The sequence below is a fragment of the Rhinichthys klamathensis genome, unplaced genomic scaffold, assembly GCF_029890125.1.
Source record: "Rhinichthys klamathensis goyatoka isolate OS25496 unplaced genomic scaffold, OSU_Roscu_1.1 h1tg000056l_1, whole genome shotgun sequence".
Lineage (NCBI taxonomy): Eukaryota > Metazoa > Chordata > Actinopteri > Cypriniformes > Leuciscidae > Rhinichthys > Rhinichthys klamathensis.
Window position 1 is genome coordinate 3364678 of NW_026606601.1, and position 16577 is coordinate 3381254.

The 16577-nt window shown below is 38.7% G+C and overlaps 1 protein-coding gene across 1 annotated transcript in view; it reads right to left on the bottom strand.

Moving 5' to 3' along the window:
- The window catches only part of diaph3 (diaphanous-related formin 3), a 410831-nt gene extending 397288 nt beyond the window's left edge, over positions 1 to 13543 (bottom strand). Inside the window, exon 1 of the mRNA XM_056248660.1 lies at positions 13225 to 13543. Coding sequence (XP_056104635.1) covers positions 13225 to 13365 — 141 coding nt within the window. The 5' untranslated portion in view covers positions 13366 to 13543. The remainder of the gene's footprint in view (positions 1 to 13224) is intronic.
- Positions 13544 to 16577: the final 3034 nt, after the last annotated feature.

Sequence of the window (16577 nt, forward strand, 5' to 3'; positions counted from 1 at the left end):
GATTAATTTGAGTAAAAATGAGTTTTCTTTACCAAGAAAGTGGAAAGATGAAACCCACTATTTTCTGTTTCAAACTTTCACATAGCATTTGTAGGTCATAATAACAAAAAAAATGTAAATCCATGTTTTGATTTTCAAAGATTTATTATAAAAACGTATTATTTTTTTCCCCAAAATGCAATAAATCCATTTTTTTTTAAAAATCAAAATGCAATTAATCCATTGAATCAATATAAAAGTTTTTTTTTTCATATTGAAACTGTTGAAAATACACAACGTAAGTTTATTAGTATAATATTTTTATTAAGAACTGTAAAGAAGATTGAAAACATTTTTCCTCCTCCCGAGTGCCTCATCTTCTTAATCTCCTCACGTAAATGATTCGATTTCGATGCCTTACGTTTCTTACCCACCGCAGAAACAACCACAGGTTCATCAATGCCGTCAAAATTATTCATTTTTTTGTTTGTTTGTTTGTTGATCGAAAAGTACAAAATTGATAAGAAAAACTAGGAAGCCGGGTGTATTTAAGGCGCTGCCGTTACTGTTTACATTGCGTGGAATGGTGCGTTGTGATTGGTTGAGAGCGGATATATCGCATTCTGCAGAGAAGGGAGACTGGCGTTTGTCGCGGTTTGGAAAGAAAGGGAGAAAACATGACAGAATAACACGGCGGATATCGCATTTTACTTAAAATTAAACATTGACTTTTCAATACCAACCAGATACAATACTGATTTTTGCAGTAACTAATTTTTTTTTTAAATGGCGTTTATGGCGTTTTGGAACCAAACTCTTCATATATAAATGAACTAAATTAATAACTTTTTACAACAAAATTGAAACACTGAACTTACTTAAGCTGGACTGTGATGCTATTTTCTTCTGGAAACAAACTTTGTTGCATTCCTGTTATCTCTGTAAAGCTGCTTTGAAACTATCTGTATTGTAAAAAGTGCTATATAAATAAAGGTGACTTGACTTGATCTACTACTGTAGCTACACTGCAGTGGTTGACTTCTGAAATTCAAAAAGATTGAAGTTTTCTCTTCTAAAGATGATACAAAAATTATAAACTTTACTCTGTCAGGCGCAATAGAAATATCAAATTCAGCAGAAATAAGGTGACTGAGCCAAGGCGAGTTTACGTCTGTTCTGTTTGGGTAACATATCACCTTCGCCAGGACACATCCTTCTGCATGTGCATGTCTGCTTATCCGTCTGTCTTCATTTGTATCCATCTCTGCCTCAGTCTGGGTGCAGATCTCTGGCCTTCCTCCAATCTCCAGGTTTGCGTCCGAAGGGCGATGCGGGCTGTCAGGAAGAGGAGGGGAATTGACTGGGCTGACAGCTGGTCTCCACGGATACAGCTGGGGTCGGGATAAAGAGCCAAAGGCAAGTTCAGAGCTGCATAGCAATCAGCGCATCAGGGGAGTGACAGACAGGGCCAAAAGGTTAGGAACGAGGGAGAAAGACACCATCCCCAAACCACATCACACTTTCTTCAGACCATGTCCTCAAACAGCATCAGAGACATCAGGATGATAATCTCGCAGTCGCATACAGCAGTCATTTCGGCATGCATAATAGAAGCACTGTCAACTAGCCCAAATTGAAGGCCTCACTAAAGAACATCAGGAGCGCCAGCAGTGTCCCTCCATTACCATCACCACAAACATCTCAGCAGGTTCAACTGCACCACTCTGGTTCTGCATCTATGGCGCACTGTTGCCATGGATACAAAAAAACAATCTTTCAGTGTGTGTGTGTGTGTGTCAGATAAAGTGGTTTTCATCATGCCAGTCATGAACGCTCATGCAGTAGCTGCTAGAGTCTATGCTCTCTCTCTCTCCCTCTCTGTTCAATACAGACACTCCTCCTGCAGTGGCTTAGAGTGTTCTCAGACACTGAGCACTGTCACCCCTACAGAATATCACTGTCTAGATTTACAGGGGCCATTTTTGCCTTCCAATATTAATGGACTTACTTTCCTACAGGGTAAGAAAACATTTAAACTGTACTATCATCTTGCTTATTGTGATCAGTTGAATTCTTTCAAATAAGGGTCCTTATTTTCACACTGACGTAAATTCAATAACCTTCCCTATTTTCAAAACATTGCCTTTTAGTCTACACAGCAAAACAAGCATGGTGCCAAGCCTGCAAAGTCCACATCACCAACATTCATTACTGAGATGGCTTCAAAGAAAAGCACAAGTTTTTTTCAATGTTTGCTGAGAGATGCAAGAACATGCAAGAACTTTTTGACTTAAGGTCACTATCACTGATTTAGATAGCTTCTACTGTTATAAGATTTATTTTTCTTTTGACTTTTTGGGCATTTTAAGGTCATTCCTTATTTCACACATCTGTACCCACTACCCTGAGATTGTGCTAACAAAAAAGTTGGTTTCCATAATTTCACTGTAAATAATACAGTGACAAATGTTTCCATTATTACAGGACTCAATCTTGCTAGAGGTCACACTAGTGCCACCATTAACAATTCTTAGTTGAAGCATTTACTTCACTTTACTTAGTTTTCATCTTCAATCACTTGAGAATAATGCCAAATATTGTCTGGACCTTGTTAGTATGTTTTGGGAAAGTTTCCAGGTCAAAGCTAGAGCTTGCCCAAATCCAACCTTGAAGAAGCTGGGTATCTTGTCCAGGACCTGACGTGAACAACTGGCACGCAGGTTAGGTGAGATGATCATCTGACGACAACTGGAGCCTAAAAACTCAGTGAACTCAGTGGGTCACTTTGTGCCTAAACTGGGAGTTGCCTGACGTCCTGATAATCAATTGAGATATTTTTCTGGCCAACAGGCAGCCCATATGTGCTAATTTTCTAAGTTTATCTGTGCCTTAACCAATCAGAATCCTTCAACCTGTCATGATGACCTAGCCTAGTCAAATAATTTATTTCAGTGCAGCTGCCAGTATTTTACTGTAAATTAAATTTGCGTACATTTTTTACAGTGGTAGGATTACCAGAATCCTTCAACCTGTCATGATGACGTAGCCTAGTCAAATAATTTATTTCAGTGCAGCTGCCAGTATTTTACTGTAAATTAAATTTGCGTACATTTTTTACAGTGGTAGGATTACTATCAAAACAGGGTTTCCGTTGTCCGGTAATTAACGGACATTGGCCGGGAAAAAAATTAACTGTCCGACAAAATTAAATCTCTCCGGTCAAATTGTCTGATTAAAATGGCCTAATAATCCCGCCCCCCTAACACAATCTGAATTTGAGAATAAGCCTAAAATGTATAAAGCAAAAATACACCGAACGATCAGAAGGATTATTTGCCACTTTACAAGCATTGAGTCTGCGGACACCGCTCCTCTTATCGATGCCGTAAGCCTGCGACATGATGCCCTCGCTGTCATGACAACGCTCCGTGGCTATGGAGGATTCACTGATCTATATAATGACATTATATAGATCAGTGGGAGGATTGCATTTCTCCACAGCCTGCGAAGTCCTCATATGTGATTTCAACGAAATGTATCCAGTAGGGATGGTCATTTCGGTTAATTTTCCCGACCGACAACCGCCGCTCGTTAATAGATTATTAATATATAACTGATAAGATTATAATATTGAATTGGCATTAAATAAAAATAAAATTGATGCCTATCTGTGACCCGTTAAAAATACAAACATTTTTTTTTTTTTTATCAAAGGGTTTATTTTAACGTGCAAAGTGAAAACAGCAGCATACAGAACAGATCAACAACAGAACCTGGATTCAGATCAAATGTTTTACGCACCTGCAGCATTTCTGACAGTGACAACAGAGAAAAACAGAATAAAAAAATACAAATAAAAACATAAAATTGGCCAACACTAAATATTTTTTTTTACTTAAATTAAGATGACAAAAATAAAACACTGAATCCGTTTGAACGAAGCTTTCAAAAACCAGCAATTTTTTTCCGTTAGACTAAGATTTTTCATTAAATAAAAATAGCAGCCCTACCTCAATCCACACCGAGATGTTTTTATCTCGATGCGGCGCGGACGCGCTTGGAAAAACGAGTGTGTCGCACGCTTCCATTATGAGCGCGCATACCGCGCGCCTACATTTGAAATAACGAACTTGAGCACGCAAAAGGCGCGATATGTTAACACGCGGCTTATGCGCATGCAAGTTGTGGAGAGACACTGGGAAGTTTTGGCAGCTGCACAATTCAGCACTGCAAAACAGCGTAAAAAGTAGCCTAAAATGACGCGAGACAATGTTATAGGCCTAGTTATTTGTTTGACAAGGAGTCATTTCACGGTGGCCAATTTAAATGCTACCAGGTAAATGAGACATACTGAGAGTGTATAAATTAAGTTCGCTTGAGTAAAAACAATAGGCTACTATTCAGATATTTTATGTGGGGAAGGGGGATTGGTTTGTTAAACTATGAATGTGAAACCATATAGCTAGGATGCAATTCATGAAAATTGGGCACTTCTGGAAAAGTTTTTGATTTTTGGCAGGGTGTTAGGTATAGGCCTAAGGTTTTCAAAAATCAATGGATACAAGTTGGGGTGGTCCCCCTAGTGGCAGTTATCCATAAAATCCAAATTGGCCCCCGCTGAAAAGAGAAAGGTTATATCTCAGCTTCCTTTAGTCTTAAATTGTTGTATAATGTAATTTTTTTCTATTTTGTTTGATACAAGGTGTAACGGCGAGGCAAAGACAAAGCGGAGAGAGAACCCACATGCAAGCACTACTTTAATGAAACAAACAGGAAATCCAGGGCAAACAACCGAACTCGGGACAGAAACAAGGAACAGCTACATCTACAATGACGACAAACAACAACTGAAGCACAGAGATTTAAATACACAGGCAAACAAGCTAAACAAGATAACAAGAGGGCGTGGCTAATAAGAAACACCTGGGGAGAATAATCAACATAACGGGGAACTGCTAACATGGGACAAGACAGGGGAACACAGACGTGAATCATGACATAACCAACCCCAGCCCAAGAGTGGCTTCCAGACACTCCCCATGAAAGAATAGTCCAGGAGGGTGGTGGAGCGGAGGCGGACCCGGGGGCGGGATGGAGGGCCTGGAGACTGCGGCAGGACGGGAGGCCAGGGCGGAGCAGGCGGCCAGGGAGGAGATGACCCTTCAGGCGGCCAGGGAGGTGACGATCCTTCAGACAGTTCGGGAGGCCATGGCAGCGCAGCCTCCATGGTCCTGTCAAGGGACACACTAACAGACACCGGCTGTGGAACAGGAACAGACACTAGCTCGTGAACAGGAACAGACACCAGCTCGTGAACAGGAACAGACACCAGCTCGGGAACAGGAACAGACACCAGCTCGGGAACAGGAACAGACACCAGCTCGGGAACAGGAACAGACACCGGCTCGAAAACAGGGACAGACACCGGCTCGAAAACAGGGACAGACACCGGCTCGAAAACAGGGACAGACACCGGCTCGAAAACAGGGACAGACACCGGCTCGAAAACAGGGACAGACACCGGCTCGAAAACAGGGACAGACACCGGCTCGAAAACAGGGACAGACACCGTGGTGACGGCCATCTTTGCTGAGGGCTCAGGTTCAGGCGTGGCCATCTCTGCTGAGGGCTCAGGCGACGGCCATCTTGTCCGGAGACACTGGCTCGGTGGACGTGACGTGAACAGTCTCTGGATCGGCGGACGTGACGTGAACAGTCTCTGGCTCGGCAGATGAGACGTGAACAGTCTCTGGCTCAGCAGACGTGACGTGAACAGTTTCTTGTGTGGCAGGCACGACGTAAACAGTCTCAGGTTTGGTGGCCACGGCGTGATGCGTAGGCTCGGCAGGACTGACGTGAAGTGCAGGCTCGGCAGGACTGACGTGAAGCAGCTCAGGCTCAACAGGACTGACAGCTCGGCAGGGCTGGCGTGAAGCTCAGGCTGGACAGGGCTGACGTGGAGGATAGGCTCGGCAGGGCTGACGTGAAGCTCAGGCTCGGCAGGGAGAACCTCAGGCAGGGCGGTCTCAGCGGGACGAGACTCTGGCAGGGCGATCTCGGCGGACAAGACTCTGGCAGGGCGGTCCCGGCGGGACGAGACTCAGGCTGAACAGGCATGACGTGATGATCAGGTATGACGTGAAGATACTCAGACTTGGCAGGCATGACGTGAAGAGCAGGCTGGACGGGCGTGACGTGAAGAACAGAGCTTATCCAAATGGCAATGTCAAGAAATTGAGCTAGTGTACTGTGTAGTGAAGGGTGTAGAGTTCTCTTTTATGCGGGCACCATTCTGTTTTTTATCGATACCGGCCACTAGAGGGCCACCCCAACTTGTATCCATGGTTTTTTAAAAACCTTAGGCCCATACCTAACACCCTGCCAAAAATCTAAAACTTTTCCAGAAGTGCCCAATCTTCATGATTTTTCACGTATTCCTTCACAGCTAATAGTAAAAACAATTGGCGTTGATAGACGAAAAAAAACATGACCGTCCGATTGGCCTAATAAACATGTTGCATTCTATACAGCCTGATTAAGTCTTTTTTTTAAGTCACATAGCCTGCCTCCAGTTTTCCTCAACTTGACTAATTAAGAGGCGATATTTGACCGGCATATCACCAAAATGTCCGTAAAACGACCATTTTTTTCTAGCGGAAACTCTATCAAAATCTATCTCCTTGTGAAAATCTCGAGATGCCTCAAAAAATATGGTAAAAAAAAAACATGTTTGACTCGTGCTGTACCTTTTAAAGTCACAGTGTGTATTATAACAAACTGCTAAAACACTTATCAAACAGTCTTTTGTAGAGAATGCAAGAAATCATATCCCACATTTCAGGCAGTTGGAAGAGACAACGTCCTGCTGGCCTTGACAACAGCTTAGTTTCCAGTGAGCTTTTCATCGCACCAGGTAATAAGTGCAGCTACCAAGGGGAACAAGCTATCACCACTTACTTAGCTCCGGGTGTAGTATATTTGAGACCTGAGTGACAGAAGCTGAATAAGAAAATTACCTTTCATACAAATTACAAATACCCACCCAAAATTTAAATCAAAGACGACAGAGTAAAAAAGGATGAGGGAAATTGGATATAATTACTCTGGCCTTGATAGTTGCAGCTACTTTCCCTGGCATTGTTGTTTCCTGCTTTTGAAAAGTCAGATCCTTTTTCATTTAGGTCAGTCAAAAGTTAACTGCACCATTAAGGCAGCAGAACATGTTGTGATAAAAGAAGTGCATCACTGGCAGCTTCTGTAATTGCTTCTTCCACATCATTCTATTCAGCAAGTCCAATGCTGCCATTTGGCCTTTCAATGAAGCAGGAGCAGCCTCCATTTCGACCCCTCGCCATACAACCTCATACTCTGACTTTTATCCTTGTTCCTTTCCCTATATTACTAACTTTAGAGACACTTACTGTATGTGTGGATGTCGAAGTCATCCTGTGACATTCAGACAGGAATACCAGTAAATCTCAATCAACAAGTCTTGCAGTACCACAGCGGTACTGTCTACCCATCACTGTGGGAACATTTCACGTTAAGCTGCTCAAACTCCTCCAATCCAAATGAAGGGAGGAAGAGAGAAGTCGGTGGTCTGTCAAAACAGCATGAGAATGAAAGCTCCCTGTAAAATCCATCTAGTTGCTTTGGCTCTGGATGTATAACGGCAACTATAAAAGCTGAATTTATTTGGGGGGTTTTGGGCATATATTCCATTCCATCTTTCCACACTCAAATATCCTTGATTTTTTGTCCTCCCAAGTGCATTCTTGAAAGTCCACAACAGAGAAATCAATCTGGCATCATAATAGCTTGTTTTCATATGACGTCACGCCACTGCGTTGCCATGGCGCGAAATGCAAATGGAGGGCAGGAAGTGATTTGCTGTATTTAGAAAGCACTATAACAAACTCAAAATGCCTATGTTTTGCGTCGTTTATGGTTACTTAAATCGATCAAACCACGAGGAGTTTTTATCGTGTACCAAAAGTTGTTGTTCATAAAGGGGGAAAATTAAAGAAATTGACCGAAAAACTCCGGAAAAACGGCTTGCAAACCTACGTCTGCGGTCGGGAGGAGCCGAATGGGAAAATGCTCGTTTGTGCAGTGATCACTTCGTCAATGGTGAGTTAATACAACTTAAGTGGCTATGTTTGTGTAACGTGTAACATTTACGAACTTTGTAAAGTCAAAGTATGTCTGTAAGACGAGGTAGTTGCTGATATCTACCGCCTCGATGGCAGGAAAATCTTTCAATTCAGTTGAAAATCGCACCTCTTCATAACGTAAGGATCACGTCCAACATATGTTTGATTTTTTGTTTACATCTTTCTCTTGTAATAGCGTGTAAAGTAGTACAGTACGGACTTTCCTCCATCTCGTCCATTGCGCTCTTCACTCCCCTGCCCTCCATCTGAATTCCGCGCGTCATCATAATCACGTGACTGAAACCCAGCTATTGCGGGTAATGAGAGCCATTTAGTTGACCCTCAATATATGTTCCCTTGTTGATGCAGCATTATGGATGTGCCGAAATATTTTTCTCTCCCACTCGCATGGTCTCTTGCTCGGTCTCCCTCCCTTACTGGAGACAGATGGGGGAGTTGAACGTTTAGCCCAGGACAATGCCCAAAATGTCACCCAACACATTTGAACACCTGCTCTGGCAACTGCACCTACTCTGCTGAATTGAGAGGTCTATGACTCAACTAAAGCAACTTGCATAAGCTGCATTAAAAAAAAATATTTTCTGTAACATTTGAGATTTTGAGCTTGCCGTGCACATACACATGGCACAATTACCATACAATGACTCATTTGTCACTCTCTAGCACAGCTGAGCTTTCAATAAGACAATTTATTCTGGTTTAAGGAACATTACAGAGCAACTTTGAAGACTGTGACACACACTTTATTATGATGTAGTTCAAGTTTAACACAAAAGAGACAAATCAGAACATTACTGAAGATGCAGGTCTCTATTCTACTCAGCCAGCAAAGTTAACTAGCCTCTTCCTAAGTTGGCCTATTCACCTTTATATTAATAACATCTAGGGGTCTGCAAAGGCAAACTGATGTTTAACACCATATCGTCTTCCTTCCTCTATACATTCTGCCATAATGGCATGGGAAAGGTTAACCATTTGTCAGTCTTGAGAAAAGAGAGATTCTAAGCCATTAATCTGACCACTTAAATTTAAATGTAATGTTACAAAAAATTGGGTAAAAAAAATAAATACTGAAACTGGGAAGTGTACACAAAAAAAAGCTGGATTTAAAAGTATAACCTCCACTTCCTTTCTTCCTCTCACCTCAGTTTTCTTTATCGGGTACATGCAGCTTATCTTAAACTCTGGCACAAAAACAAACTGGTTATGAAAACATGCTCAAATGTTCTTGGAAATGATACCTGCCTCAATGCCCTCTTTTTGTGGTGTTATTGTGACACCTACTGGTAATACAGATACTTGACACAGTATTTTTTCCAAAAGAAAAATAATAAGGACAGCTCTTTTCCAAACACATAATAGCTGCCAAATAACTGTTGAAAAGATAAAAGGAATGGTGATTTTGTGACAATGAAATAGAACTTAAAATGCACCCTGTGGACGCATTTCTTTTAAACAAGTAAAAAGACTGTAATTAAGTCTTAAATCTCATTCAAGCTAGTTCTGATTGATAAACAAAAAACAATACTATTGATAAACAATACATTATCCCTTTCCATTACAAAACCAGGCATAAATAATGGTCTCTGGATAGTGGAAATACGCATGTTGTTTCATTCAGTGCTACGCAGGGTAAAAATGACAATAAACCCAACTCATAATGTTACATAAACTTTGGCCAAACCCCTAATTTTTTATTAAAAGTGTACACTCCACACTATTTGTGAAGTTTTTGAGCAGTACTCAAAAAGATGCTCTCACAGTGAAGAGGAAGTAATTATGACCTTCTTACAAAAAAGTAAAAAATATAGGTTGACTTGAAGTCCAAGCTATGCATGATAATAAAGGTTTGTGAAGTATATGCTGACTGTTGTAGTCAAATTTCCATTCTTCAGTTCACATGCAGTCAATGGTCACTAAAACTTTCAGCACACTAATTACATTAAAAGGGTCAGAAACCATAGGAGAAGGACAACACAGTCTCTTCCGGGAACACAGGAGACATGGGGAGATGACAAGAGCAGATCGAGCACAGCCTGTGACTAGTCAAAGACCAATTGAGTTTCAAGACAGTCCACTGCTGGAGTTAAAAGTCAGGCTGTGGACCACCTGCAGTCTGAACTGTTCATTACAAGTTCAGCTGTAAAAAAAAAAAAAAAAAAACACACAATGGGGTAAAAACTACAGAATGGCCTTGAACAGTCATAGCATTTCACAGATTCTGACAATAGACCTCATTCTGATGAAAGTGCACTTACGCTTTGGACTCTCTGACTCAGCAAGGGTGTGTTGATGGAAACATCTCAGGACTGTTAAGGGCTTTTCACACTGACTGCGCTTAACCCCGGGTTATCGTCGTTCTTAACATCACTTTAACCCCCGGGAAAGGAACATTTCACACTTGTAATTTAGAAGTGGGGTTAGAACCGCTTTTTACCCCGGGTTATGAAACCCTGCTCCGGAAGGTTATCACCGCTTTAGAAGTGTTAACCCCACATTGCGGTGCCAAACTTGTACAGTGAGAAACGATGCGGTGTTAGAATGTTAAAACTAGACGCTTAACAACAGACAACCAATCGCGTACATATTTATGTGCTTTGTATTAGTCACGGAAAACACTGCACATTTTATATAAACAGTAAATTCAGCGTTTGAGAGGAAAAACGTCAAATGCTGACAGAAAACGCAACAATTTTAGTGAAGAAGAGACCGTGTCATTTTTACATTTATAGTCTGAAGTATCCATTCAGTATAAACTCGACACAGTACAGTCGGCAATATGAGGATGTGCAATGCTAGAGCTTTTATGTAAACAGGTCGCGTGCTGCGTCCAATCCAATCAATGACACTGACCCCACAAATATGCAAATAAGAACATTAACCCAGGGTTTAGGAATGTGAAACTTCAGCTTATGAATACCCAGGATTAATTGTTAACCCCAGGTAAATTATGAGCAGTGTGAAAAGTAAAGCAAGATATCCCAGGATTCAGTTTACCCAGGGTTTAGAATGACCCAGGGTTAACTATTTCAAGTGTGAAAAGCCCTTTAGACAAATACCACACATGCGTTTAGAATAAAACAAAGCCCCTATTTTCAAACAGATGAGCAGTTTATGTGGAAAGCAACCAAAATACAGTACCCGTGTTTTGTACATTCTTCAACAGAGAAGACATCTTCTCTGTTGAACAGCCAAGAAAAATGTGACTGCAAGAATGTGCAAACAAGAATTACTGCATTTAGCCATAACAACTAACAATCTACAACACATACTCCAACAAAGAATACAACAATTTAATACTGACAACTTTTCATTTAAAAAATATGTTGTCTGTCTTTATACTAAAAGTATACCAAAGTTTGAGGTAAGATTTTTGTAAAGACATGTATAATTTTATTTTAACATGGACACATTCAATTGATCAAAATTGAGAGTAAAGAAATGTAAAGTCATTTAAAATAAATGCTGTTCTTTTGATCTTTCTCCTCATTAAAAATACTAAGCACTGTAAGCAGTACAACCATTTTCAATATTGATAACAATAAGACATGTTTCTTTGAGCACCAAATTAGCATATTAGAATGATTTCTGAAGGATCATGTGACACTGTATTATGCTTAAAATTCAGCTTTGACATTACAGGAATAAATTATACATTAAAATGTATTAAAATAGAAAAGTCATTATGAATTGTAATAATATTTCACAATATTATTTTGTTTTTGATCAAATAAAATGTAGCCTAGATGAGCATAAGGTGAATTTTTTTTTTTTTTAATCTTAACAACCCCAAACTTTTGATGGATATATATAGCTGCCTTGATATTTTACGAAGATATTTCATATTTGGGGGTTCTTGTTCTTGGCATTAACAAGTTTGAAAACCCCTGCCTGACCTAAACAAAGACTATAGAATAACACCTGACCTAAACAACATGGTGATATTTTCAGAAGTCAAAGCATATTATTTAACAGTGGCAGGATCTCTCACTCATCATGTTGGGTGGGCTTTCAGAAAAAATACTGTTCCTACACCAGCAGCGCTAAACCGAGACTGGATTATTCTGTCTTATCCCTGAGCTAATTTTATCCTTTGATTTAGCACTGGCAGTCAACAACTAAGTTAATGGCATTGAACAAGAGGTTCAATGTGTGTGGGTGTGTTTTTATCCATTTGTCTCTCGGCTGTCTGTTAAAATAAAACAACAAAAAATTGTTGCTGTTGCTTAAATCCATCTAAAAACACAGTCATAATGCAGTCAATTTGAAGAAGTATCTTCAATTTGCATAAAATAAGACATTTGATTGCTGAAGTGAAGAAACAAAGAGCACTGACAGAACAGATACAGACTAATTTGACTAAGTTCATATAGTGCACATCAAACCTGTGTGTGTGTGTGTGTGTGTGTGTGTGTGTGTATTCTGTTCAGTTACCTACATACTTGAATCTATTTAAAGTATTTTGTTATGGTCTTTAGACTGGTGGTTTCTTTTTAAGAAACATTACCATCAGGCCTTGACAGAAAGATGATGTTATAAACGAAGTAGGCTACTATTAAAACTGCATTCTGATGTCCAGGATTAATATTTCACAGGATTTGAGGGTGTTGTTTGGGATGATTAGATATGTTTCCTCATTTAATACATCCGTGATATGCAGGGTTTTTTCTTTGCAGAAAATCATATTGAGTTAATTCATTCAATGTTAAATTTGTCAATATTCATGACAATTATTTAAATCTTTTTTTTTTTTTTTTACTTGATAGTGTTGGCTAATGTATAGTGACAGGCAACATAGCCTACACATTGTGAGAAAATTAAAGCAGGACATTGCACCAAAATAACGTTACAGATCAATGCCTCTGAACGCAAACAGATTCAAAGTAATTCCTTGACACAAAATGTTTTGTAGGCTGTTTTGTCCCACTAAGTTACTAAAGAACCAGTGATTCCATTCAGCAGCAGTGTATGAACAGGGTGGGGACATGTGATGATTTACTAGAATAATAACCAGATATGAGGACAGAAACACGTTTAAATGACAGAGGTTATTTTAAATGGTGTTACTTACGAATTTAGGCTTCTTCTCTCCGTCATCCCCACTTGAATTGCCCTGGGATGACACTACGACTCCAAATCCTTTCTTTCGATGTATTTTATTCTCCCTCCCTTGATTCGAACCTTCAAATCGTGGATGGCGGCAGTTATCCATATCTAGGTGAAGATATAAAAGATATTTCTACAAAGTTTCCGGATTTAATGCAAAACTAAGGGCTCATGATAGTCCCAAGGTTGACCGTTGAAAGAGACAAGCGCGAGCTCGGATTAAAACTTGAAATTCGTGAGCGAACAGGCACGAGACGAGTTGACAGTTAGTTGTTTTCTAATAAAGCGGCTAACGACGGTAATCCAATTGCCAGTTCTTTAGATCTCACTAACACCCCGTTTCACAGCCATAAGTTTGCGTAAGAGTTTAAAATACACTCCAATGCTACAAAAGAGCCAATTTTTTTAAAATGTGTATAGGTTGTCCAAGTTAGAAAAAACTACAGCTCGTTTGAAATACATAGAAGGAGTATCCTGAATGCCCAGCAATCTGAAACTCCCGCCTCAGAATCAGCCAATGAAATGCGTTGGATTGAGCAACACGTGATGTTCGAGTAAAAGAATCCGCTTCCGCATTTGGTCACACTCACATAACATCCGGGCTTCACATTGGCATATTTTCTTACTTTTTACTCTAACCAGAACTTTTTATTTGATGTATAACATAAATGTTGTTTCCGATGTGAAATTGTTAGGGTTTACTGTACTAGAGACAAAACAAATTATTAAAATATAATTTGAAAAATATTTACTTATTGTTAAAATTACTAACCATTAGGCCAGCTTATGTTTTAACCAAAAACATTTTACCCAATAATTTTATTTTCTATATTCTATACTTCTATATAATATTTATCCTAATAAATATTATATATTTATCCTTATAATAATTATATATTAGAATATTAGGATTAAAAATGTATTTGTTTAGGGGGTTTTTTAAGCAGTTTTACAGAAAATTTTATATAGATGATCTCCATTAAAACATTTTTTTTTTTACAAAATTGTAAGAGGATTCAGACTTGATTTGAATTTCTTACTGTTAAAATACATTTGGTTTAAAAAAATCAACCAAAAATTAAAAAATTCCATCATCATTTCAAATTATGTCATCATTCGTTGTTCCAAAGTATGAATTTCTTTCTTCTGCTGAACGTAAAAGAAGATGTTTTGAAGACTGTCGGTAACTAAACAGTTGATGGACCCCATTGACTTCTGCAGTATTTCTTTTTTTCCAAATGGAAGTCAATGGGGCTTCCATTTTTGGTGAACTATCCCTTTAAGATTAATTTACACCAAAACAAAAGATAACATGCCTTCATCTCCGAAAACATTATTTTTGTCTTACGCTTCATAATGAACTCAAACAAGCTCAGTGCTGATTTGTTTTCCGTAAAGGATTGTGGGTGATTGAAGGACGCGAAGGATGCACTTGATGTATCCTTCAAAATGAGCTGAATGAAGGATGCAAAATGAAGGCTGCCTTCCAAGGATCCTTCAAATTGAGACATCCTTCGGCGTCGCTTGATGACGTGGCAGACGAGATATGCATGCAGCCTTACTAGGACACAGCCTTCACACCCATGTATTTTTACCACAAAGGGCAAAAATAAAAGGTTAGAATTTCTCATTTTGATTTTTATGTCACAAAATCCATAAAGGATTATCATGGTTAGAATAACTCGTTGTATAACAGTAATAATGACGTTTAATATGTGAAAGCCAGGGAGGAGTTTTGGGATTAAGGTTTTTTGAGTTACATAATCTAAAATCAGTGAGAACATTTCAAATTTTGTACATACTCAAAGAGTTGGTTCGTCACACGATCAGTGTTGTAAAGTCTTAAGCCCCATTATTTGTGTACAGTTTTGTTATATATGAATGGCTTAAGAAAAATGTTTAAGAATCACTGATTCGGAGATGCCTTGAGATGAATCTGCAATGATCTTTGCATCTTTTTATGCTTTTTCTTGTTGCTTCAAGCAATATTAGTTTTTGTCTCTGGATGAAGTTAACTTTGAAAGGCCTTCGCGTTCTCTTGGATAAGCCGGTTTCGTTTGACCTTTTTTCACAAACATCATCTGCTTCTCTGCTCTCTGTTTTCATGAATGTCTCTCTGCTTTTGCTTGTTCAGCACTAAACTAAAAGTGTTTCTGTAGTAACTTTAAATAAAGTTTTGAAATGGCAAAAAAAAAAAAAAAAAAAAAAGGGCACAGCCTTCCATGAGAAGCACCCAATTAAATTCCAGTAGGTGTCAGTGAAGAGTGGACTGTTTAGCTTTTAGCTAATATAAAGCAACTTTCACTGCATGCTGAAGAGGGAAGAAAAAATGCTATTCTGTAACCAACCCCACCTTTTAAAATATGCAAACTCTCCTGTATATTAAAAAGGTAAAGGACTGTATATTTCCAGCCCAGTTTTTAGACTACACGAACAGTTCTCAACCTTTATGACTCCAAAGTCCCCCACTGTCAAAGACAATATTCAAAGGCCCCCAAGATATTTATGATAGTTTTTTTCCCCCAAAGAAACTAAAACTAGGAGTGGCAATATATTTAAATAATTAAATAAATAAATTTAAATTATTCAATCAAATTCCATAATTCTAGAAGTTTCAATAACTGAAAGGTCTTCAGAGTACTTTTTTTTTTTTTTACAAATGAATTTACATCACTTTTAGGCATTCGTGATTATATTTGTTAGTTTGTTGTAGGCCTACTTTTTTTTTTCTGACAAATAGCAATTTATACCCAATAAAATATTTTAGAGCTTGACAGAAAAACATACTAGAAAAATATATTTATAAATTTTTTTTTTTCTAGTATATTTTTCTGTGAAGCTCTAAATTATTTTATTGGGTATAAAAAATTCCCTACTAGTACTATACTACACTTTTAAAATTTCCTTATACAGTAAGGTCTTCCAAGACTGTGGGAATCCTGGTTCTTGAATGAAATGAAGTTGTTGAGGAAATGAATTAAAAGTCATCTTGAGGTCCCCTTTGTGGGTCTCGGCCCCCTGGTTAAGAACCACTGTACTTCCTCTGATAAATTTAAGTTTTTTTATGTATAGTGCATATAGTAGACATATTAAAAATTTAAACTTATCTAAAGTTTTCCCTTTAATCAGACACAGCAAATGTATTCTAACATTCAATGATTACAACAGAACATGTGTGTGCTGTTTTCAGTCCTCTGTCTCCCTCTACTGCACCAATAGGATGACTCTCTCTCTCTCTCATACATACATATGAAAATTTTTATTTTAAAACATGTAAAATGGAGAACGTTTTAAATTGTAATTTTTTTCATTTTTACT